The 26,211-nt window shown below is 49.4% G+C and overlaps 1 protein-coding gene across 1 annotated transcript in view; it reads right to left on the bottom strand.

Annotated features, from left to right (window-relative positions):
• ASAP3 (ArfGAP with SH3 domain, ankyrin repeat and PH domain 3) overlaps nucleotides 1–17,443 on the bottom strand; it is a 51,115-nt gene extending 33,672 nt beyond the window's left edge. The window contains 2 exon segments of the mRNA XM_061393553.1: nucleotides 16,088–16,243; nucleotides 17,264–17,443. Coding sequence (XP_061249537.1) covers nucleotides 16,088–16,243; nucleotides 17,264–17,290 — 183 coding nt within the window. The 5' untranslated portion in view covers nucleotides 17,291–17,443.
• Nucleotides 17,444–26,211: the final 8,768 nt, after the last annotated feature.

Raw genomic sequence — 26,211 nt, 5'->3', positions numbered from 1 at the left:
AAGAGGATTCCCTGGATTGACAGGTAGAAGTTAGAGAGACAGAAACAGACATCAGCTCAAACAGAGGAAGAAGTTCCTAAGGAAGAATAAGCTACCCTGGAAGGTGTAAGCTTGAAGTATTCAGGGATTTCGGGTGGTAGAAGAGTGTGGTTCAGATTTTGGATCAGCAGGGATGGCCATTTAGATTTCTCTCAAAGCTAAGAGTTCACGCAAGAGTCTGGGCAGGCACTGGGCAAAGGGAGGCGAAACTCAGAGTACCAGGGACAAGTCTGAACTTAGAAAATCAACCAGAGTCCTTCGGGCAGCCTTGCCTGGCTGGGCTTGGACAAAGTCTGAATTCCAGTTGGTGATACAGCTCCATGTTGCTCCCCACCCCACCCAGACATAAACACACACACACACACACACACACACACACACACACACACCCCACACACACACACACACTGTGCTCTCCCTCACTGCAGCAAGAGACCACAGACGGCAGCACTAGGGCCGTGCCCAGCTTCCCTGCTTGGAAGGGCCTTCTGCATGTCCCCTTCCTGGGTCAGGATTCATCAATAGGAGCCATTCTTCAGGCCTGTGGTTTCTCAGAACCAGCTGCGGTAACCATGGCGACCCAATCCAGGGGGCAGAGCTGCTAAAGCTAAGGCCTTGGGAGCTGCAGATTAAATTTCACCATTGGACATTCATTCCTTTGGACTATTATAGTACAGGGCACAGGCACCTCTTCTGTGGGATTTCATGACCGCTGGAGCCATGATTAATCCACCACAGTATTTTCCCCACTGACTGGCTTTGTTTCATCATTCTGTTAAGGCAGTTCTTCAGGTAGCCTCTACCTATCAAACTATAATTGGCACAGGAGATGAAAACCATTTTCTACCTTTGCTTTGGACCATGATGTCGTCCCTTGTGAGACGAAATCACAGAATATGGGAGATAATCTAACATTATCTCCTCATTTTACAGACTGCAGAACAAAAGCTCAGGTGATTTCTGGCCCCAGCTCTCACTGGAAATGCAAACAAACTAAGAGAAGAATAAATCCAAAACTTGCACAGGGCTTTACAGTTTGAAAAGCAAGTTGACATCCACCCTTTAAGACTCACAACATCCCGATAAGGCAGGTATTGCTTTTATTCCCATCTGGCTGATGTCAGTGGGGCTCAGAGAAGTGAAGAAAGTTGCCTGAGCTCACAGCCAGAAAGTGGCAGAGACCAACCTGGGACCCAAACTGGAGCCTGTGTGCCATAACTAGAGAGTCCAAGCAATGAAGGATCCCACATGACCTGACGCAGTCAATTAAATAAATTAATAGTTTTTTTTTTAATGGGAATGATAGTAACTCCTGCTTCAGCTACTTTCCATTGGGATTTGGATCATAAAGACTGGCTAAGTTTGTAGCCCTTGCAAATGTGAGCTGTCCTGTTCGTATCGTGCTCTAAGTTTGCTTTTGCTCACCCACCTGCCCAACCAGCAGATCCAGAGAAAGGCAGGGAGCCCCACAGGGCCCTTCATGGGTGGCCAGCAAGGAGGGGCAAGGTGGGACTGGGAAGTATTCAAATAGCATCCCACCTCCAGGCAATCCCAGCTCAGTTCTACTCCCTGAACAGCATCTACTCTGGGACCTCAAATCTGAAGGCTGCCCCTCTCTGCCCAGTGGGGCCGAGGCAGGGGCTGGGGTAAGGTCTCCAACAGAGTCGCCAGTATACAGTAGGGGCTTGTCCACACATACTGAGCGTCCAGCTGTGCTCTGCCTGACTGTGCAAGTGCTGGGGAGAGGAGGTCAGGCCAAACGTAGACAAGAATGTGCTCAGCCAAGGGCTGAGGCGGCCTGGACGAGGCTGGAGCAGAAGAGATGCCTGTTGGGGGGAGGGGGGCACAGGAGTGCCCACCCTACCCTGGGATGAAGCCTTCACCAGAGCCTTGGAAAGATGAGGAGACACTGGTGGAGAAAAGCAGGACGGGAAGACCATTCTAAGAGGGGAGAGGGGACTTCCTGGTGGTCCAGTGGCTAAGACTCCGTACTGCGAGTGCAGGGGGCCTGGGTTTGATCCCTGGTCAGGGAACTAGATCCCACAGGCTACAACTAAAGATCTCACATGGTGCAATGAAGATCGAAGGTCCCCTGTGCCTCAAGGAAGAACCGGCACAGCCCAATTACTTCACTTAAAAAAAAAAAAAAAGAGGGGAGAGGCGCCTTGGCAAAGTCCCTGGGTTGAAGCGTCAGCACATTTGGGGAACTGCCTGGAACTTATGTGGCAGGCACCCACCAGGCTGGGTGGGGAAGTGGCGAGTAGTGAGGCCTCAGGCTAAGCGGGACCTTGCGTGACCCACTGGGAGCCCATGTTCCTAGTGAGAAGCCAGGGGATGGTTTTACATCACTGCCATGTGCCAGGCTTCTTCTAAGAACGTGACAGATTCTGCATTATTTCACACAATCCTGTCAACATCCCCAGAAACTTTTACAGATAAGGAACCTGAGGCCCGGGGAAGTTATGGCATTTGTCCAGCTCACATAGCTGGTAAGTGGTGTGACTGGACTCAGGCCCAGGGTATCGGGCTTCAGAATCCATGCGTTTAACCCAAACCTCTAGGTTTTAGCCCACGAGTGATGGGGAGGTTCTGCAGAGTTCTGAACAAGAGAAGAGTGACCCGATAAATTCTCGTGGTAGATGGGACTTCCTTGTGGTTCAGTGGTTAGGACTCTGTGCTACCACTGCAGAGGTCATGGGTTCAACCCCTGGTCAGGGAACTAAGATCTTGCAAGCCGCACGACTCAGCCAAAACAAAAATTATTGTGGTAGAAAGACTGACTCAGGGACACATCTGCAGACCCAGGCCCAAGCGGGAGAAAAGGGGTGCAACCTTGAACCTCAGGCTTGACTAGGTGATGGGAGAGCACAGCCCAGCCCGGCCCAAAGCAGATCACCAACAGGAAACACTTGGGCTCCAAGCTCCCGGGGGATCTACTTACATGAATCCAGCCACCACCCCCACTTACAGAATGCTGGTTTATTTCTGTTTCCTTGTTTATTCCTGTGAGGTAGTTAATATACTCCCCATTTTACAGATGAGGAAACCGAGGCTGGGGGAAGCGAGGCAACTGGCTCAGAGTCATGTAAGTAGTGCCCTCTGCTCCAGAGCCTTCTCTCACTTGCACCCCTCTCTGAGCTCCACTCAGCTCTGTAAGGATGGCTGTAAAGAATATTAATAAATTAGGTCGTGGTTTTTCTAACGGCGGATGTCAGGCATCTTTGGAAGTGATGCAGAAACATTTTGAGGGAAAGGAGGTGGGGGGGCACTGAATTTTAGGCTCAATTCTGCCATCAGCCCCTCTGTATCCCTCTGAGCAAATTCCTCCCTCCGTCTGTACCTCAGTTTCCCCACCTGCAGACATGACCCTTCCTGGTCAAAGCTCCAGGACTCAGAGCTGAGTTAAGCATCTTCGGTAAGGCTTCGCCAAGCTTGGCCCCCAGCACGAGCATGCATGCGTGCTAAGTCAGCTTTGGTCTTGTCTGACTCTTTGCAACCTTATGGACTGTATCTCGCCAGGCTCCTCTGTCCATGGGATTCTCCAGGAAGAACACTGGAATGGGTTGCCATGCCCTCCTCCAGGGGATCTTCCCAGCCCAAGGATCAAACCTGTGTCTCTTACATCTCCTTCATTGGCAGATGAGTTTTTATTTTATTTTTTTACCACTAGCGCCACCTGGGAAGCCCCACCAGCAGGAGCAAATGTCTCCAAATGGTTTTCATCTGGATAAGCCCCCATCCCCAGCACCCGAGCACCCGGGCGGGGACGGTCCGGAGGAGGGGCTCCACTGCCAGTCCCAGGTCTGCCCCGGCCCCCGCTGTGACCTCGAGCAGTCAGTCTCCTTCCCTCCCTGGGCCGACTCCTTGTCTGGAACGAGGGGCTGGGCGGTGACATGGAAGGCTCCTGCCAGCTCCGACATTTATTATTTCAGGGTCCCTCAGTCTCTCGCTGTTTTCCTTCCTGCGCTGCTGGAGACTGTGGCTGGCCGTGTGCCCCCACGGTCGGGCCCCTGAAGCCGTCTCCCCAGCCCGGGCACCTGGCCAGCCCTGCCAACTCAGCCTCACGAGCTGCCCCTTGCAGGGTGGTGGGATGGGAAGCGGGGTTGGGGCGGGGGGGGGAAGAGGGGTTGCAGGAAGGGAGCCAAAGGGTGGTGGGATGGGAAGCGGGGTTGGGGTTGGTGGGGGAGAGGGGTTGCAGGAAGAGAGCCGAAGGGTGGTGGGATGGGAAGCGGGGTTGGGGTTGGGGGGGGGAAAGGGGTTGCAGGAAGGGAGCCGCACCCTCTGTGTGCACCGAGCCCTCCACAAACCCCAAGTTTCCTGGCTGGGATTTTCCTCGGGAGACTGCTCGGCAGAGATGAGCTAAGATAGCAGGAACTCTGCCCGAGGATCGCTGTAGATCCCATCTGACCTCTGGCTCTGAGCCCTGAATTCCACCCAACCCTGAGGAGAATGCAGCCTGTCCCCGGGACAGGGCAGCAGGGGCCCCATGCCTCCCATCCTCTGGGGTCTCTTGTGGGCCTGAGTGAATCCTCCCCTGCCCCCACCTGACGGTCACCACGAACCCCCTGAACCCCGGTCTTCCCCAGCTCTGGCTGTTTCCAGCTGCTAGACCTTTCGCCATGCTGCCTAGCAAACACTCCATCCTTCCCCACTCAGCTTACAGGTCATTGCCCCCCACCACAACAGAACTGACTTTATGCCACCCCAGGCCCACCACAGGCTTCTGTCAGAGCAATCATGGCCCTTACTTACCACTTCTGACTCTCTACGGACACTGAAAACACTAAAAGGGTAAGGATAAGAATTTGCCAGCAGCGGGTGGGGGATGGTTGGGGTGGGGGGAGCACCGGGGTTTGATCCTGGTGTCAGGGAACTAAGATCCCACACGCCTGGAGCTACTAAGGATGCCACAACTAGAGTGCCTATTTGCTGCAACCACTGAACAGCCGCTCTAGAGACTGCTCTGTGATGAGAAGCCCGCGCGCTGCAGTGAAGACCCAGGGCCGCCAGAATTTTTTAAAAATCAATTAATTACAAGGGGAGGGCAGGAATGGGCTCATTTGCTTTCATATCCACAGCACCCAGCACAGGGCCTGGCACATGAGCAGCAGTAAACCTTCGTGGAATGAATGAATGACTAAATGAATACTAGCAGGGCCCTATGGGAACACAGAAAAGGCAACAGGGCTTAAGAACTCAGGACATTACACTGTTCTGAGGTCCAAATTCTAGTTCTAATTCTCTTAGCTGTGTGACCTGGGGCAAGTGACTCAGTTTCTCTGAGCCTCCATGTCCCTATCTGTTCGATAAAAATAGTACTTAGCTCATAAGGCTGAATCCCATCAGGCATTTAAGCACTCAGCCCAGTGTCAGGCACACAAGGAGGGCTGCATGACAGCCAGGAAGAAGAGGCATGGAAGACGAAAGCAGACATCTCCGCATTCCCAGGGCCTGAGACACAACCCCAGGCTATCAGGGGAAAGACCTGGAGTACTTAAAAAAATAAGGGAGCCAGAGCCTCACTTCAGACTTAATATCCTGTTAAGTCAGAGTCCCCGGGGGAGTGAGAGGTGAGGCACTCCCACGTGCTTTGAACTGCTCAGGTCCAAATAACTGGCTTGGCCACTTACTGCTAGCAGAGTTGCCAAATGTATCAAAAATAAATACAGGACATGCAGTTACATTAGAATTCCATATAATCAGTGAATACTTCTTACTGTAAGTATGCTGCAAATCTTGCATGCACATCCTGTATGTGCTTTGGCAATTCTGCTTCCTGGGCTATTTCATCTGTCTGTGCCTCTGATGGGGATTACCAGAGTTAATATGTACATGAGAAATGCTTATAACGTTGCCTGGTGGGTATGGAAGAACCTTGAAACAGTAAGCTAACTGAGAGAAGCCAGATACAAAAGTCCATATACTGTAGGATTCCACTGACGTGAAGTGTTTGGAATAGGCAAATCCATAGAGACTGAAAGTTGCCAGAGGCTGGAGGGAGTCATAGTGGGGAATGACTTCTAATGAGCACAGTATTTCTTTTTTGGCCTGATGGAAATGTTCTAGAATTAGACAGTGGCAATTATTGCACAACCCTGTGAATAAAGACTGCTGAACAGTACATTTTAGAATGATTAAAATGGTGTATTTTGTGTCATATGAATTTTATCTCTATTAAAAAAAAAAAAAAAAAACGACCTAAAAGCAACCCAGGGGATTGTAATGTGCAGCCAGGACTGAGAATGGAGACGGCTCTCAACAAATGTTTGATGTGGAAAGAAATGGATGGGAAAGAGCAAAGGGCAGAGCTGAGGGGACAACCCGTCTCATCCAGAATCAGGCTCAGCTACTCATTCCCGGACATCCGCAAGGTACACAAGATTTCTCATTTTGCTCCGGTGCCAGAACTACACAATTTTAGTGCTTACTCACAGTAATTACCTCATCCCTATTGCAATGATCTTCTCCTTTTCTCTGTGGCTACTAATCTACTTAACTATTCTATAAGCAGGGATACTTGCGTTTTCAGTAAAAGAAATTTTTAAAAAATTAAGTATCTGTTATGTGCCAGGTAGATGTAGAGGCTTCATATGTAATCCCCTCAAAAAAAACCCCGTAAGACAGTTATCATCATCCTGATTTGCAGATAGGGAAACTGAGGTTCAGACAATTCAAGTCATGTGCCTGAGGTCACATAACCCATGAGAATTCAAACCCAAGTCTGCTTGACTTCAGTTACAGGACTCGCTCCTTTGATCTCAGCCACACCTCTTTATGCTGCGGGCTGTCGGTCATCCTTCCACGGGCATGAGTTCTTCTCCCTCCCAGGTGGGTACCTTGCCATCTCTATGCCTTCAGAGACTACCATTTCACCTTCGTACACAGCAGATGTTCAATAAATAGTGTTTAATGAATAACAAACCTTAAGTGAGCACCATAATAGTTTCCACTCTGACTGCTCATCAGAGTTGCCTGGGGAACTTCTGACTGTTCCCTTGCCCAAGTCTCACCGCTGGGAGATTCTGATCTGTAGGTCTGGGTGGAGCCAACAGCATCTGAAGTTCTTGAAAGCTCAAAGTCAAAACCAAGCCCAGTTAGAAAACCTTTAGCAGGGACTTCTCTGGCAGTCCAGGGGTTAACACACTGTGCTTCCAAACCAAGGGGTGCTGGTTTGATCCCCACTTGGTGAACTAAGATCTCACATGCCATGCAGTGCAGCCAAAAAAATAAAATAATTTTTAAAAAAGAAAACCTTTAGCAGCTGTTCCCAGCTTAGCCTCCTGTACCTTCACGGTAAGGCCCACTCCCAAAGTTCCCAGGACAAAGGGGGCCCAAAGCCCTGCCCCAGAGTCTGGGGAACTCACTGTGCCCCTGTGGGCTTCACTGCTGCATATACTCTGAGCCTATCAAAGGAATCTTCTGGCAAAGATATCTGAGGACTATACTACCAAATTGATTTTGCAGAAAGCATTGCCCTTCTACTCTGACCTAAAACCCCAGTTTCTGTCCCCAAACCTGCCTGTGTCACCTTGGTGGCCAGAAACAGCTGAATACCAAGCAAGGAAATTGGGCCCAAAGACTGAAATTTGGGGAGGCAAGGAGACTTTGCAAGACTGGGCTTGAGGCTGACACTCCAGAAGGACCCTGTGTCCTTGTGCAGAGGCAGCCTGGAGTGGGAAGAGGCTGGGCTCAGACGGAGCCGGGTTCTAAGTGTGGCCTGGAAAACCCTCTTGGCCCAGGTCCCTGGTCTGCATCCATGTCTCTACTTCCCTTCTCAGGAAAATTGGTGTGGAGGGGAAAACAGCACTAAGGTCACTTAAGGTGACCTTAAAATAGCACTTAAGGTTCTTAAGGTCACCAATGACCTCCAAGCTGCCAACATTAGGAGTCATGTCTCTGTCGTTTTCTTATTTGACCTCTGGACATCTGACAGAGCTGAGCATTGCTCCTTCATCGAAACATTCCTCCCCCTGGCTTCTGAGGCACTGTACTCTCTTGATTTCCTTCCTTCCTCCCTGGCAGCTCCTCTAGCTCCCTTATTAACTATTCTTCCCATCCTAACCTGTCAGACCTGGAGCTCCCCAGAGCTTGAGCCCAGACTGTCTTCATTCCTCTCCCTGGGTGATCTTACCTACTCCCACTTCTTTAAGCACTAAATGCACTAAATGCATTAAATGCACTAAATGCATTATGTAGTTCATAGACCACCTACATGAGCATCTCCTTGGGGTGCTGATTAAGAGCAGATTCCCAGACATTCTCCTGCAGGCTGGTGAACCTGCCAAGGACATTTCTCATTTCTGCAGACTGGTATCTAAACCTCTTTCCTACACCTGGGAAATTACTTGCTACGCAAGCCTCAGCAGAGCTTGCCTTCTACAAAAGCTGCCAAGACCAAATTCATGATTTCCAGACTCCCTTGAAGCTAGGGTACAGGAATGCAGGAGCTAGGCTTGGCCAATCAGAGGCACTCAATGCAGACTGAATCAGGAGCAGAGAAAGTGGAAGATCATTCTGATACTGATGGCAAAATTGGACAGCAAGGAGATCAAGCCAGTCAATCCGAAAGGAAGTCAACCCTGAATATTCATTGGAAGGACTGATGCTGAAGCTGAAGCTCCAATACTTTGGCCACCTGATTTGAAGCGCCAACTCATTGGAAAAGACCCTGATACTGGGAAAGATTGAGGGCAGGAGGAGAAGGGGGTGACAGAAGATGAGATGGTTGGATGGCATCACTGACTCAACGGCCATGAGTTTGAGCAAACTCCGGGAGATGGTGAAGGACAGGGAAGCATCGCATAGTGCAGTCTCTAGGGTCGCAAAGAGTCTGACACGACTGAGCGACTGAATAACAACAGCAACAGCGAAGGTACCCAGTCCCCAGAGCACAGCAGTGGTACAAGCTGCGGCATTTAATGCATGTCAGCAGCGTCCTCGCCAAACTGGCTCAGTAGAGTGGCTTGGCTGGGATCCTGTCTGCTGCCTTGCCCCAGTTCTCCAGCTTCCCAGAAATCCTGTGAACTACTGAATATTCCCTTTCAGTGAACTTCTTTTCTGTTTAAATCAGCTCAGGTTGGTTTCTGTTACTTGCAATAAGAAGGCTAAGTAAGAAACAGCTATTCAGTAGGACTCTCTGGGAATGATGCCAGGTGATGCTTACACAGATCCAAGTTTGAAACCCATTATCTCAATGCTGTGTGTGTATGTTAGTCACTCAGTCATGTCCAATTCTTTGCAACCCCATGGATTGATAGCCCACCAGGCTCCTTTGTCCATGGAATTTTCCAGGCAAGGATACTGGAGTGGGTTGCCATTTCCTTCTCCGGGGGATCTTCCCGACTCAGGGATCAAACCCAGGTCTTCTGTTTACCATCTGAGCTACTAGGGAAGCCCATCTCAGTGCTGACAACTCTCAGATGTGTATCTCCTGCCTAGTCCTTTGACCTTCAAATGAATATATCTAAATGTCTTTTTGACTTCTCCACTTGAATGCTTCAAAAACCTATAAGATGTAAAAACAGAATTCTTGACTACCCTCCAAACCTGTTCCTGTCTCAGATTTCTCTTCCTAGGAAGGGGCAATGGCATTCTTCTGTTAGGAATCTGGGAACCATTCTTGACCACTCCCCACATGCATTCCATCAACAAATCCTGCTTATAAAATCCTTCTAGAATCTGCCCACTTCTCCACCAACCACAGCCCCAACCACTTCTCCCCACAACCACCATCAGCTCTTCCATGAACAACTGCCAACTGCCAACAGCCTCCCTGGGTCTTCTCCTGACTCCTCCAATCCAGTCTCCATGCAGCAGCTGATAACGATCTTTCTAAAATACAAGTTGAGGGGGACTTCCCTGGTGGTTCAGTGGCTAAGACTCCTGGCTCCCAATGCAGGAGGGCCCTGGTTCAATCCCTGGTCAGGGAACTAGATCCCACATGCAGCAACTAAGAGCTCACATGCTGCAACTAAGACCCAGGGCAGTCAAATAAATAAACAGATATTAAAAGAAGCAAATATTAAAAAGAAATAAATAAAAAATATAAATTGGGTCATGTTGCTTGCCTGCAAAATAAATAAAATCCAGACTTGCCCCAGGACCTACAACCTTGAAGATCATCTGGCCCTTGCTTCCCAAACTCATCTGGGGTGGCTCTTCCATTTGCCAGGCTATGCTTCTGTTCCTCTGGCCTTCTTTCAGTGTCACAAACACTTTAGGCTCTTTACTAACTCAGATGTTCCCTAAGGTGTTCCCTCCAACTAGAGCACCCTCACCCCATCATTCTCTAGTAATGCTCCTTTTCAGGTTTCTTCTTTTCATTGTTATTCCACGGATATTTTCTGAGCTCCTACTATGGTGCTACGGTCAACACTAGGGATCCAGTGGTGAGGGAGGTTCTTGTCTCACGGAAGTTGAAATCTAGTGAAAAATCAGATTTTAACCAAGTAATTATGCAAAGAAATGTAAAATGTATCTAGGGTGTATGCTGCCAAAGACAGTGACACAGGGCTGTGAGGGAGAGCAGAGCCAGAGTAAAGTGGGAAGACAAGTTAGGAGAGCAGCGCGGCATTCCAGGGGAGAGGCGACAGTGACGTGGACCAGGGGCGCGATGGAGAGAAGCGGACAGAGATGCTTAGAAGCTAACACCGATGACCTTTGGTGCTGAGGCACATGGAGCTTCTGGCTTGTGTAACAGAAGAGAGGGAAGGACCTTTCTCCGAAAGGGAAAACTGGAAAGGCTAGCCTGGGGCAGAAGTTGTGACATGGCTTTGGACACACTGACCAAGTGAAAGGGAAACAGCCATGTGAGCAGCTGGACATGAGGGTCTGGGCTAAAGGTACACTTATGTGAGTCACCTGAAGACAGAAGACTGAACCCATGTGCATGGATGAGATTGCCTGCAGAGATGAGGACCCAGAACCAAACCTCAGGGCAGGCCTAGACAGGGACGATGAGCCTCCATGACATTCATGACATGTGCAATTACTGACCTGTTTACTGTCTGTCTTTCCCAGAAGACTATAAGCTCAGCAGAGCAGAGACTGTGTCTCTTTTAATGAGCAATGTGTCTACCCAGGGCCTAATGTGGGGCCTGGCACGGAGCAGTTTCCCTGCACCATGTTGGCCACTGTGTCCCTCGGCAGGGACAACCTCATCCAATCCTTAGACAACATGATTGGTCCACTTGTCTCTACTGTCCAGCAAAAAGCCCAAATGCCTAAATGACACTCAAGACCCTCCAAGTCATGCTGCAAGCCTCAGCTCACCATCTTTTTTAATTGTACTACGGCTGAGTTTTCCAAACTGGGGTTCCTCTTCACCTGGATAACCAGAGGCACAAAACAGGATGAACACAGCGCCTCTCCCTGGAGCCTGCGACCCCATAGACGGCAGCCCACCAGGCTCCCCCGTCCCTGGAATTCTCCAGGCAAGAACATTGGAGTGGGTTGCCATTTCCTTCTCCAATGCGTGAAAGTGAAAAGTGAAAGGGAAGTCGCTCGGTCGTGTCCAACTCTTAGCAACCCGACCCCATGGACTACAGCCTACCAGGCTCCTCTATTCATGGAATTTTCCAGGCAAGAGTACTGGAGTGGGGTGCCATTGCCTTCTAAATTGTGCCAAATGGATTGCCATGGACAAGTAGGGTTTGGGTGGGGACTTTCCAGGTCCTGCTCCTCTTCTCTGAGAAATGTCTCCTCCCACAGTGTAGGTCTCTGTGGCTGGGTTTCCCTGCCTGGGTCTATCCCTTCATGACCTCTGCTGATGAAACCAGGGGTGGAGACCCAGCTTCTGGAACCAGTCCAGAGAGTTGGTGGGCGGGGCCACCAACCTACCAGGAACTTGGAAGTGGGACACAAGACTGGCGTGGTTCCCTTTAGAAGCTGGACCAGTGAGGTCATGTGAAGGTGGGGGCTAACGATGCCTGGCCTCCCAGAAGACTGTGTGATGCCCCTGGGGGCCTGGGTGACGAGTGAGCAAAAGCACTGCTCAGAGGTGCAGAAAGAAACAGAGGCCGGAGGCGATGGGAAGGATGAAGCAGCTACTTTTGTTCCTGACGACTTTTCAGCCTCAAGTGGGGCCTTGGTGAGGCCTGGGTAAGGTCTACTGATGCTCAGTACCACAAAGCACCTCTAATTCCTTAAAACAAGTTTACCTTCAGCATAAACTTAAGAGGCTTTCTGGTTCTTGCAAACAAAAAATATCTCTAAGATTACATAATTTTTACCATTTTTTTAAAAACAAAAATGTTATTATTTGGGTGAAACAAGTATCGACACATGACAAAGCAGAATGTAGAATTCACAAGAATACTGAGAATTAAGAATGAAACCCTTTCTAAAATTAGATTCAAAAACGCTAAAGTTACAAAGGAAAAGATTGATTTGACTCCAAGGAAACTTAAAACTATGCATTATAAGACATGATACTGATTTAGGTAAATATCCCTCTTCACCACCACCCCTTTACTGAGAACACATTTTCTGAGGACAGATACTGGGAAGCACGCACATTTACATAGCAGTTACCTCTGGAGAGAGGACAGGAATCATGAGACATGGTCAGAGGTGACTGTAGCCTTTTCTGTTGTCTTTAAATTTTTAAATTAAAAATCAGTATGTCTTTTGTTCAATGAAAACTTCATTACATTTCCAAAAACATATACAAAACACAAGCACATGTGTGGTGGACTGATTCATCCAAGACCCACTGTAAGTTCATTGGTAGTTTAAGACACATGACATAGCATAAAGTCTCGGCATCGTCACAGTGAAACTTAGTGGCCCACTACAAGTCATAGTGGCCTACTTGCTTCCTGAATATGCTTTCTTCCCATCTGTTTCCATATTCATTCACTTGTCCTCTCCACTTAGTAGAGTTCTTCCATCCTTCCAAACTCATCTGGAAGTGTCACCTCCTCCAGGAAGCTGTCCCTGACTACATCAGTCTCTCTCCCTGCCTTGCTCCACTGGTCTCTTATGGCACTAACCATTATCTTTCTCTGTGTACTCTGGATAGACTCCTGGGGTTCCACTTATCAGTCGGCAAACCTGAGCAGCATCTTTATGTTCTTGGTGCCTAGCAGAGAAATAGCATGGAGAACTTACACAGAACAGCCTTAAAGTCAGACAGATCCACTCTGTGACACAGGGCAACTGCCTTAATCTCCCTAGGTCCATTTTCACCTGTATTACTGTGAATATCAATGTAACAATGGCCCAGGACAGGAAGAAGGTGGTTGATAGAATGAGTATCTGTTTTAATACTCCCTTATGAACAGTTTTAAATTAAAAACAAAAACCTTTACCAACCCAGAGAGGCAAGCAAGGAAGGATTATTAGACCCATCTTAAGGGTAAATAACTGAGGTTCAGAGAAATTACATAGGGACTTTAGAAGGAAAGCGAATAGGACCAAGGGTTAGAACATTTGGGTGGAAATGCTGATTCTTCCACTCCCTAGCTGTGGGTGCTTAGACAAGTCTATAGTACTCTCTGGATATCAGTTTCCCCATCTTTTTTTTTTTTCAGAGTTATTATTTTTTTAATCTTAATTTATTTATTTTTTAATTGAAGGATAATTGTTTTACAGAATGTTGTTGTTTTCTGTCAAACATTGACAAGAATCAGCCATAGGTATACATGTGTCCCCTCCGCATCTTAAATGGGAGTTCCTAGGTGATCTCGACCTTCAAGCGCTTCTCAGCATTGATATTCTTGTTTCCTGTAACCTACCCAGGATGCTTCTTAGCAGGACAGCAAAAAAAGACTGCAAGTCCCAGGGCAGAGCCCTTAGTGATTCCCAGGAAACCAGCTGGAGGACTTGCTTTGAGAATCGGTCAAATTTGGATTCAGCCAAATGGAACTTCAAGCCTGGGGGTCAGTCATGCCCAGAACTGAGACTGGGGAAATGCCAGCATCAAACTGCATGTAAATATAAACACAAACGCAAAGCCAAACAGGAAACCTCAGAAAAGTCCAAAGGTCAGAGTCTAACTTTTGAGGCACTGACATGCTGAAGAGAAAAGCTGAATTTGGGTGTCAGAAACCTTTCTGTTGCAAAAATGAACCCTTGCATGCACCAAACTAAAGTCTCAAAGGCAAAAATTTGAGTTTTGTCAGGCCTACATTGGAGCCAAGGCAGAGTCCTGATAGGAGCCTGCGGTGGCCTCCAGATCCATTCTCAGGACTCTCTCCCCCAGGCACACACAAGTGCTTACCCACACGGAGCTGGGCAAGGCCAGATGCACGGGCATAAATGGGCATTTCTGTCCCTGGAGAAAGGTTCATAGTACAGCCCTTTCTCCAGATCCTGCTCTGATTTAACATTTTAATGAACAACCCCAAGAGGAGTATGAACTGTGAAAGCCCTAAGGATGCTGATCACACTGACCTCTTCCAGGTCACAAAATGAAGACAATCCTCTGGAGGCTCTCTCTCCTCAGGAGGAGGTTCTGGGCAGTTTCCCTGTAAGCCTCCAGTAAAATACATCCTACATTCACAGGTGTTAGGTTCCATGCTACTGGTTCTGCTCAAGGAAAGAAGCCAAAGGTCATCGCTGCTTCAAACAGGTACTGCCCCTCCTCCACTATATATAGCAAAGCATTAGGCTAGGCTGGGGACAACAGAGGATGAGATGCTTGGATGGCATCACCAACTCAATGGACATGAGTTTGAGTAAGCTCTGGGAGTTGGTGATGGACAGGGAAGCCTGGCGTGCTGCAGTCCAAGGGGTTGTAAAGAGTCAGACACCACTGAGACTGAACTGAACTGAACTGTGAAAGACATGAGGACAAAAAGAGACCCATCCCCGTCTAAAGAGGTCTGTCAATTAACCCTATAATCATTTCATTAATCAAAATGCATGCGTTACCTACGTGGCCTCATACAATACCATAGTCCTGTGAGGCAAACATTATTATCCCCATTTTACAGATGCCAAAAGTGCGGACACAAACAGATCAGGTCACATGCCCAAGCTCACACAGCTGGCAAACTGCAGAGCCAGAATTTGAACGCAGGTCCACCACACTCCCCAAAGAGGATGATCTTTCCACAGTCCTCTATTATCACTACTCTAGGATGAGGGTTCAGACTGCAGGGGAGAGGAGGAGGAGGAGAGATTCCCCAAGACATTGGCCCAGAGTATGAGGACTACTAATCTTTTTATCTGCTACACAGTAGGTGCTCAATATTCTCAGGGTGAAGGATGGAAGGGGAGAGCCACTTCTGAGATCCAAAACGCCACCTAAATTAAGGGCATCTTCTGAAAGGGAGCTGCAAAAACACAGTATTCTCCTTTGGCCCAAAGCCTCAGGGTGTCTGCCCTAGAATATTCCGGCAGAGGAGGCCCAGGAAAGTGCGGTGGGTCTGGAGAAAACGAACGAACTCCTCTGAGCAGGGGAATGGGGTGGGGCAGCCTGCAAAGGCCAAAGGAAAGGCCTGGGACGGCAATGCTGGAAAAGACAAAGAGGAGAGGGGAGGGGAGAGGAGACTGTAAACTCCTCAACAGCCTGGCCAAGGTGAACCCCAGCTCCTGGCGCCTTCTCCTCCGCATTCATTCACACACCAGCCAAATCTCAGAACCAGCAGTCTGCGGGAGAGGGGGCCTCCCTGTTCCCAGGGAGAAGTTTCGTTCCGGACTGTGGCGGGAAGGTAGACTTTCCAGAAAGGGAGTGACTTAGGAGCCGAACTTGTGGGGCTCCAAAGATGAAAACCCAAACAGATGCAGTGAGGCGCTGAGCAAACCCGCAAGCGACCGGGCTGCAGGTCATCAAGAACACTGCGGGTATGTCCCTCGACCTGGTAAGTCTGTCGTCGAGGTGACTGCGAGGCGCCGCAAATGGTTCCTCGCCCCCCGGCCCCAGCCCCAGGCACTCGACGGGGAGGACGCAGATGTTAGAGATGCACTCGGTTCTCAAAGATTTAGAGAAGGGGCAGGTTTCTGGGGCGCGGTAAGGACCATCACTGCTCGGGTCACGCCTGTGAAGGTCAAGGAAAGGCCCTGCCAGGACCCCAGACCCCTCCTACCGCGGCCCTCCTCTCACCTCCTCCCGTGCCAGGGCTGCCCCGCGGCACCGGGGCATCTTGGCGGCGAAGGCGGCAGCCCCGGCCGGGGAGCTGAGGTCCTCTGCCGTGACGGCCAGGAACTCGGCGACGCTGAGCTGCTCGGGCATGGCGGGCGCGAGGTGTGGGCGCCGGGGCTGTCGGAATGGGGCCCGGGGGGCGCTTGCTGCACTGCGCGGGGCTGGCCTCTCCGCAAGCCGCGAGAGCCGTCCGGGACTCGGCGCGCCCCGCCCCCTCCGTGCCGCCCCGTCCCGCCCCCTTCGCCCGGCACAGCCGCGTTCCCCTTCGCGTCCCGGGAGCCCAGACCTTTCCCACCCCGCCCGCTTCTCAGCCCCGCCCACGGCCTTCCAGCCTGACTCCGCACCTTAGCCGGGACCGCCCGGCCGCGGCCCTCGCCGGGCTCCTAGGCCCCGCCCCTGGCCTCCTGGCTCCTGAGAACCCCGCCCCTGGCTTGCTGCCCCGCCCCCGGCCCATCGGCCCCGCCCCTGGCCTCGCGGCTCCCGAGAGCTCAGCCCCTGGCTCACTGCCCCGCCCCTGGTCCATAGGCCCCGCCCCTGACCTCCCGGCTCTTGAGAGCCCCGGCCCTGGCTCACTGCCCCGCCTCCGGCCCATCGGCCCTCCCCCTGGCCTCCTGGCTCCTGAGAACCCCGCCCCTGGCTCACTGCCCCACCCCCGGCCCATCGACCCCGCCCCCTGGCCTCCCGGCTCCTAAGAGCCCTGCCCCTGGCTCACTGCCCCGCCTCCGGCCCATCGGCCCTCCCCCTGGCCTCCTGGCTTCTGAGAACCCCGCCCCTGGCTCACTGCCCCGCCCCCGGCCCGTCGACCCCGCCCCCTGGCCTCCCGGCTCCTAAGAGCCCCGCCCCTGGCTCACTGCCCCACCCCCGGCCCATCGACCCCGCCCCCTGGCCTCCCGGCTCCTAAGAGCCCCGCCCCTGGCTCATTGCCCCGCCCCCGGTCCATCGACCCCGCCCCCTGGCCTCCTTGCTCCTGAGAACCCCGCCCCTGGCTCGCGTCCCCGCCCTTGGCCCCTCAGAGGGCTCCGCGTCCCCTCTCCCTGCCTCTCTGCCGGGTCCTTCGGCCTCCCTTAAAGCTCCTCCGCCCGGCCTCGTTCTCGGCGCGTCTAGGGCTCCGCCCCTTTGTCGGGCCTCTGAACTTACCCTCGCTCCCAAAGCCCGGGGCCCCATCTCCGCACCCCTCCTGAATGCACCCTGTGTCTTCCTCTCCTGTCTGTTGGTTCCCAGCCCTCACGATATCACCCTTCAGCCTTATCCCCCACCCGGCCCGTCATCTCTCTCTCGAGCCCGGGATCGGAGGGCTCTCGATGCCCTGCCTGCGCCCCGGATCGCCCCACCCCTCCCTTGCCCGGCACACCAGTCTCTGTGCCTCTGCTCGGCCAGGACCGCCCACACCCGCCCCTTGGCTCCGTCCCTAACCGTGGACCGTGCATCCGGGGTCTGTGTGTCTTCGTGACCTAGCTAGCTGTGATTTAAGGAAAAGTACGTCCATTCTTGGAACCTCAGTTTCGTTCTCTGTAGAATGGGAAGTCTAATGCCACTTAGTTGTGATTTGGGGAGGAGGGAGCCTCACACAATAGGCGCTCAGGAACTGGTTCCCCACCACCCCTTACCCAGCCCTCTCACCCACACCTTCATTCTTTCTGGGCTCAGTCTCCTGCCTTTCACCGACTCACCATCCCGACCAGGCTCAAGACTACCATTCCTTCGCACCCACTAAACTCTGCCTCTTGGGAAAGGACGAATATGTTTGGGTGGATGAGGGATGGTGTTCAGGATAAAAATCCACTTAGGTTTAGTTCTGGAGCATGAGGTCCTCTAGAAAATATCAGGAAGCACTGCGCTGAAGAACACTGGCTTTGGAGTCAGATCTCAGTTCCCATCCTGGCACTGCTGTGGACCAAGCTGTATACAGCTGAATAAATTGCTTGCTTCTCTAAGCTTGAATTTCCCCCCTTTTGAAATGACTTCATGGTATTTCACCCCACTGCCTTATTGAGAAGCTTATCTAGCTAGCCAGCAGTTGCAGCACATGGGGTCAGTAGCTGTGGTGCATGAGCTTCGTTGCTCCATGCTGCATGGAATCCTTTCGGATCAGGGATCAAACCTATGTCCCTTGCATTGGCAGGCAGATTCCCATCCACTGGGCCACCAGGGAAATCCCTCTGTGTGTATCTTAAAGGCTGGACCCCTTGCTCTTCTCACTCCACCCAGGCTTCCTGGACACCTTCATGCAACCCCAACAGCTCTCCTTACACCATTAATGTTGATGTCTTCTATAGTCATTTCCTCTGTAACAAATTACCACGAATTTGGTGGCTTAAAACAACACCTATTTATTCTCTTATAGTCCTGAAGGTCAGAAGTCTGAGGTTTATTGGACTGAAAATCAAGGTATCAGTGGGGCCATACTCCCTCCAAAGGCTCTAGAGGAGAATCTGTTTCCTCATCTTCTGCTTCTAGAACTACATTCCTTGCATTCTTTGGCCTGTGGCAAAGTTCACATCTTAAAGGCCATCTTGCTTCTGTGTCATATTACCTTCTTTTCTGTGGTCAAATTTCCCTTGATCTCCATCTTATAAGCATGTTTATGATTACATTTTTGGCCCATCCAGATGATCTAGGATAATGTCCCCTTCTCAAGATCCTTAAATTAATCACCTCTGCAATATTCCTTTTGCCATAGATTATAACAGGTTCCAAGGATTAGGACCTGGGTATCTTTGGGGGCCATTACTGAGCCTATCACATCTTGCAAGACTCCTTCTCCAGCCTGGAACCTTCTCTGGCTTAAGATCTATGTATATAACCATTTATGGGATGGTTTCATGTGACTATCTCACAGACAGTCTATGTGTCCAAAACTAAACTGGCCAATTTGTACCTTACTCCTTCTCTCCCTGTCTTGGTGGAAGGCACCACTGTGCCCCCTGAAAACCATATTCCCCATCTCCTTCCACCAGCCTTCACTCAATCATTATCACTACTTCCTAAATGTCTCACAAACATGGCCAACTTCTCCATCTCCTGGCCAACACTAGTTCAGATCACACCACCTCTCATCTCCTCACCAGTCTCTCTGCCCCCAGTCTTGCATATCTGGTCAGCTGCTCCCCTCCTTAGAATTCTCCAGTGACCCCCATTGCTCTCTGCGTGAAAGACAAACTTCTTCATGGCTATCTGGTCCTATATGATCTCTTGCTCCTGCCATTTATAGCCTTACCTCTCATCTCTCCTCGCCTGCCATGAACTGAAAAGAAAAGACAGTAGAAATTGAAGTCTCTCAGTCATGTCCAACTCTTTGCGACCCCATGGACTGTAGCCTGCCAGGCTTCTCCATCCATGGGATTTTCCAGGCAAGAATACTGGGTTGCCATTTCCCTCTTCAGGGGATCTTCCTGAGACCCAGGGGTTGAACCAGGGTCTCCCACACTGCAGGCAGACACTTGACCATCTGAGCCACCAGGGAAACCCAGCTTTCTCATTATTCTTCCCATAACATATCCCAACCTCCTTTCAGCTGCTCAGATAAGATGTCAGTTCCTCCAGGAAGCCTTCCCTAATGTTTTTCCTGGGACTCCCACTGGACTTAGTACCCTTTGCCCCAGCACTTCTCACTGAAGGCTGTAGTCACCTATTTGCTGGTCTGGGTCTCTGGCCCATTTATTTATTGAACACTTACTAGGTACTGGGGCTTCCCTCATAGCTCAGTCAGTAAAGAATCTGCCTGCAATGTAGGAGACCCAGGTTCGATTCCTGGGTCAGGAAGATCCCCTGGAGAAGGAAATGGCAAACCGCTGTAATCATCTATTTGCTGGTCTGGGTTTCCGGCCCACTTATTTATTGAGCACTTACTATATGCTCTGGTTTCCCTGGTGGCTCAGATGGTAAAGAGTCTGCCTGCAGTGCAGGAGACCCAGGTTCGATCCCTGGGTCAGAAAGATCCCCTGGAGAAGGAAATGGTAACCCACTGGAAAATCCCATGGATGGAGGAGCCTGGCAAGCTACAGTCCATGGGGCCGCAAAGAGTCGGAGACGACTGAGCAACTTCACTTGCTACTTTCTTTCTACTATGTACTAGTGACAGAGCCAAGGGCTATACAAGCAATACCTCACTCAATACCTACAGCAGCCCAAGGAGGTGGGGAACATTATTCTTCCTGTCTCTGTGTTAGAGATGGAAAAAACCAAGGCTTAGAGGGGTTGCTAATTTGTGTAAAGTCAGAATGAGTGACCCACTTATTTTGGCTTCCCTGGTGGCTCAGAGGGTAAAGTGTCTGCCTGCAATGTGGGAGACCTGGGTTCGATTCCTGGGTTGGGAAGATCCCCTGGAGAAGGAATTGGCAACCCCACTCCAGTACTCTTGCCTGGGAAATTCCATAGACGGAGGAGCCTGGTAGGCTACAGCCCATGGGATTGCAAAAAGGCGATCACGATTGAGCAACTTAACCCTCAGAATGAATGAATAATGTAACCAAGACTGCAACCCAGGTCTGCATGACTCCAGAGCTTTTGCTTTAGTTTTATTATTAATCACCAAAGTATGCTACCTAACTAAAAAATATTGCCTCTTATAAATTAAGTAGATATATATGTTCCATATATTCTCTCCTATAATTAAAACATGACATCCCTCAGAGGCAGAATACAATCATAATACCTTGCTGCTGCTGCTGCTGCTGCTAAGTCGCTTCAGTCATGTCCGACTCTTCGCAACCCCATGGATTGCAGCCCATCAGGCTCCTCCATCCGTGGGATTTTCCAGGCAAGAGTACTGGAGTGGGTTGCCATCGCCTTCTCCGATAATACCTTGCAGGCTAACAAATTCCTCACTATTTTGTAAAGCAACTTCTTCAGTGTCAAATCCTCTGCCAGATACTCAAACCAAGAGACACGTATTTTGAGGGTGGGTCACTTTCGGAAGTACAAGTTCTATTTCAAGACTTTTGGGAGAAAATGAATAATAAATAATAAATAAATTACAGTATTATTTGGAAATAAGATAAACCCAGAGCGATATCAGGGTAGGTTAAACATTTTATTTTGTTTAGGCCAAGCTGCACTGCATGTGGGATCTTCGTTCCCTGACCAGGGATTGAATGTGGGCCCCAGCAGTGAGAGCACTGAATCCTAACCACTGGACTGCCAGGGAACGTTTCAGGAATTTTTAAAGGAAACATGTGCCTTCAAGGAAATTTCCAGTTGCTTCTAGTTGTTTCTCCAGACCGCCCTACATAAACATTCACTTTACTAAGTCTATTTCAAGAGAAGAGTTTGAGATACACTACTTATAAAATCGCTGTTTCTAGGTCCCTGGACCAACCTGTGTAAATTCAGTTCCGTGGAATTCACTTGTTCACTCAATAAATGTTTATCAAGCAGGTGTACTCTTGAGTGAAAAATGAGGAGTGAGAAGGCTTTGAATACAAAGATGGGCAAGATAGGGAGAGATTCTCAAGGAACTTGTACTTAAAAATGCCCTTAAATAGATGTTATGGGAATTAGGAATGGGGAAGGGCAAGGAGTCCTTTGGTGTCTGGCTCAGGGAAGCTGGGGAGGCTTCAGAGAAGAAGGGCACCTGATCTGAGCCCTGAAGGATTTGAAGGAGTTGGGACAGAATGAGCAAAGACAGGGAAGAAAGTACAGAAAAGTCCGTTCCCATCAGCCTGGACACGTGCTGCAATACCTCCCATAAGAAAACAGTTCCTCTTGGATTCCAACTTCTCCCTCTAACTGCTGCCCCATTTTTCTGCTCCTCTTTGCAACTGAAGTCATTGAAAAGTCACCACTATATTCACAGTTACGTATCCAATTCCTTTCTTCTGATGTTTTTCTTTTCAATAAAATAATGCTTTGTTTTTATTTAAATATTATGTGAACAGTTCAATTACATTGGAATTTCCCCTAAATTTCTAGGTTTAGGGTAATCTTTAGGTGTTTGTTATCATATCATGCTTTCAAACTGTGGTGTTGGAAGAGACTCTTGAGAGTCCCTTGGACAGCAAGGAAATCAAACTAGTCAATCCTAAAGGAAATCAACCCTGAATATTCATTGGAAGGACTGATGTGGAAGCTGAAGTTCCAATACTTCGGCCACCTGTTTCAAAGAGCCAATTCACTGGAAAAGACTCTGATATCGGGAAAGACTGAGGGCAAGAGGAGAAGGGGGCAGCAGAGGATGAAATGGTTGGATGGCATCATCGACTCAATGGACATGAATTTGTGCAAACTCTGGGAGATAGTGAAGGACAGGGAAGCCTGGCGTGCTGCAGTCCACGGGGTCACAAGAGTCAGACACGACTGAGCGACTGAAAAACAACAATCATATCATGCCCAAGATTATATTTATATTGGATTTATATAGAGGAGAAAAATGTAAGAATTCCAGCATTTGATATACCTAATGCAAAACTCTCTTTTAGATTTATAACTTTTTAAACAGAACTTCTGAAGATAGCTTCTCTTTATCTATATCACCAGTAGTATAGATTAGGAGTAATTGAGCACCAGCCTCACTGGATTGCTGTGCTTGGTTTTTGGTCATGGGCAAATTACCATCTGTCAAGAGGAGACTCCAGCACGTTGCTGGGACTGAGCAGTGGGGAGGCTGAGAAGCGAGCTAACTGGGCAGAGGAGGAGTTCAGGAAGGAGGCCACTCCTGCACACTACTATTCTGCTCTCTCTGACCAGGCTTTTGTTCTCACTGACCACTGAAACTGTTCTCCAATGACCCTCAAGCTTACAACTCCAGCCTGGACCTCTCCCCTGAACGCCAGGCACCTCTCTCCAACCACCTCCTTGACACTCCCACCTGAAAATCTATTAGGGCATCTTGAACTTAATGTGTCTGAAGGTGAACTCCTGATGTCCCTTCCCAAACCTTTCCCCCGACATCAGAAGACCCATCGGCTCTTCCTCAAAATAGATCTAGAATCCACCACCCCTCACCACTTCACTGCTACCAGCCTGATCCCAGCCACCATCATCTCTCGCCCACATTCCTTTGGGAGCCTTCGGATTGGTCTCTCTGCTTCCACCCTGGCTCCTCTACAGGTTGTTCTCAACAGAGTAGCAAGTGAGCCTTCAAAACATCATGTCAGATTATGTAGTTTCACATCTCAAAACCCTCTAATGGCTTCTCATTTCACCCAGACTAGAAGCCAAGTCCTTGCATGGCCTGCAGTTCTTGTATAATCTCTCTCTCTGAGCTCATCCACGCTTCCCCGTGTTCCCCACCTCTGCCCCAGCCACACTGACTGCCTTGTTCCTTATTTGATTGGAGTATAGTTCCTTTACAATGTTGTGTAAGTTTCTACCATACTGCAGAATGGATCAGCGATATGTATACATGCGTCCCTTCTTTTTTGGATTTCCTTCCCATTTGGTCACCACAGAGCAATGAGCAGAGTTTCCTATGCTATACAGTAGGTTCCCATTAGTTACCTGTTTTATACCTGCTGCTGCTGCTAAGTCGCTTCAGTCGTGTCCAACTCTGTGTGACCCCATAGACGGCAGCCCACCAGGCTCCCCCGTCCCTGGGATTCTCCAGGCAAGAACACTGGAGTGGGGTGCCATTGCCTTCTCCATTTTATACCAGAAGTGAAGTGAAGTCACTCAGTCGTGTCCGACTCTTTGCGACCCCGTGGACGGTAGCCCACCAGGCTCTGGGTCCATGGGATTTTCCAGGCAAGAATACTGGAGTGGGCTGCCATTTCCTTCTCCAGGGGATCTTCCCAACCCAGGGATTGAACCTGGGTCTCCTGCATTGCAGGCAGATTCTTTACTGTCTGAGCCACTAGGAAAGCCCATTTTATACCTGCTGCTGCTGCTAAGTCGCTTCAGTCGTGTCTGACTCTGTGCGACCCCAGAGATGGCAGCCCACCAGGCTCCCCTGTCCCTGGGATTCTCCAGGCAAGAACACTGGAGTGGGTTGCCATTTCCTTCTCCAATGCATGAAAGTGAAAAGTGAAAGTGAAGTCGCTCTGTCGTGTCCGACTCTTAGCGACCCCATGGTCTGCAGCCCACCAGGCTCCTCCGTCCAGGGGATTTTCCAGTTGAGAGTGCTAGTAATGTGTATATGACAATCCCAGTCTCCCAATTCATCCCACGCCCTCTTCCTCTCCCTGGTGTCCATACATGTCTCTGCCTTTGTGTCTATTTCTGCTTTGCAAATAGGTTAATCTGTACCATTTTTCTAGATTCCACACGTTTGCGTTAATATATGATATTTCTTTTTCTTTTTCTGACTTACTTCACTCTATGACAGTCTCTAGGTCCATCCGTGTCTCTGCAGATGGCACAATTTCATTCTTTTTTATGTTGAGTGACATTCCACTGTATATATGGACTACATCTTCTTTATCCATTCCTCTGTTGATGGCCATTTAGGTTGCTTCCATGTCCTGGTTACTGTAAATAGTGCTGCAGTGAACACTGGGCTGCATGCCTCTTTCTGAATGATGGTTTTCTCCAGGGACTTCCTTGTTCTTTGAATGCACTAGGCACAGTCCTACCTCCGGACCTTTGCACTGGCTGCTCTTCCTGCCTAGAATGCTCTTCCTTTGGATATCCACATGGCCAACTCCCTCAATTTTTTTCATGTCTGAACTCAACTGTCACCACCTTAATGATGCTAATCCTGACCATCCCATTTACAGTTGAAATCACCTCCTTTTCTCCCACACTCTCAATCACATCCTGCTCTGTTTTTTCCTATTGAGCACCTTTTAATATTTGCATCTTTTCACATGCTGCTTTTCTAGTTTGTTTACTGTTTGCTCCCTCCATTAGAATGTAAGTTCTGTGAGAGTAGGAGCTTCTTTGTCCTGATTAGGGCTTTATGGGGAACCAGGTTATGTGTCCAGGCTTTGAAGACAGACTGCCTGGATTTGAATATTGACCTTGCCATTAACCTTGGATAAATAGCTTAATCTTTGTGAGTCCCAGTTTCCTTATTTGCAAAATGAGGGAATAATGGTGTCCCCTTCATGGAGTTATACAAATGATTAAGTGAGATAATGGATGCACAGGATTTAGCAATAGTTCCCGGCACATAGTATATGTTTAGCTCTATTCAGTTCAGTTGAGTTCAGTCGCTAAGTCGTGTCTGAATCTTTGCAACCCCATGAATCACAGCACGCCAGGCCTCCCTGTCCATCACCAACTCCCAGAGTTTACTGAAACTCATGTCCATCGAGTCGGTGATGCCATCCAGCCATCTCATATTCTGTCATCCCATTCTCCTGCCCCCAATCCTTCCCAGCATCAGGGTCTTTTCAAATGAGTCAACTCTTCGTATGAGGTGGCCAAAGTATTGGAGTTTCAGCTTCAGCATCAGTCCTTCCAATGAACACCCAGGACTGATCTCCTTTAGGATGGACTGGTTGGATCTCCCTGCAGTCCAAGGGACTCTCAAGAGTCTTATCTAACACCACAGTTCAAAAGCATCAATTCTTCGGGGCTCAGCCTTCTTCACAGTCCAACTCTCACATCCATACATGACTACTGGAAAAACCACAGCCTTGACTAGGTGGACCTTTGTTGGCAAAGTAATGTCTCTGCTTTTGAATATGCTATCTAGGTTAGTCATAACTATCCTTCCAAAAAGTAAGCATCTTTTAGTTTCATGGCTGCAATCACCATCTGCAGTGATTTTGGAGCCCAGAAAAATAAAGTCTGACACTATTTCCACTGTTTCCCCATCTATTTCCCATGAAGTGATGGGACCGGATGCCATGACCTTAGTTTTCTGAATGTTGAGCTTTAATCCAACTTTTTCACTCTCCTCTTTCACTTTCATCAAGAAGCTTTTTAGTTCCTTTTCACTTTCTGCCATAAGGGTGGTGTCATCTGCATATCTGAGGTTATTGATATTTCTCCCAGCAATCTTGATTCCAGCTTGTGTTTCTTCCAGTCCAGCGTTTCTCATGATGTACTCTGCATAGAAGTTAAATAAGCAGGGTGACAATATACAGCCTTGACGTACTCCTTTTCCTATTTGGAACCAGTCTGTTGTTCCATGTCCAGTTCTAGCTGTTGCTTCCTGACTGGCATACAGGTTTCTCAAGAGGCAGGTCAGGTGGACTGGTATT

This window comes from Bos javanicus, chromosome 2, assembly GCF_032452875.1.
Source record: "Bos javanicus breed banteng chromosome 2, ARS-OSU_banteng_1.0, whole genome shotgun sequence".
Classification (NCBI taxonomy): Eukaryota; Metazoa; Chordata; class Mammalia; order Artiodactyla; family Bovidae; genus Bos; species Bos javanicus.
This window is presented reverse-complemented; position numbering and strand designations above follow the sequence as displayed.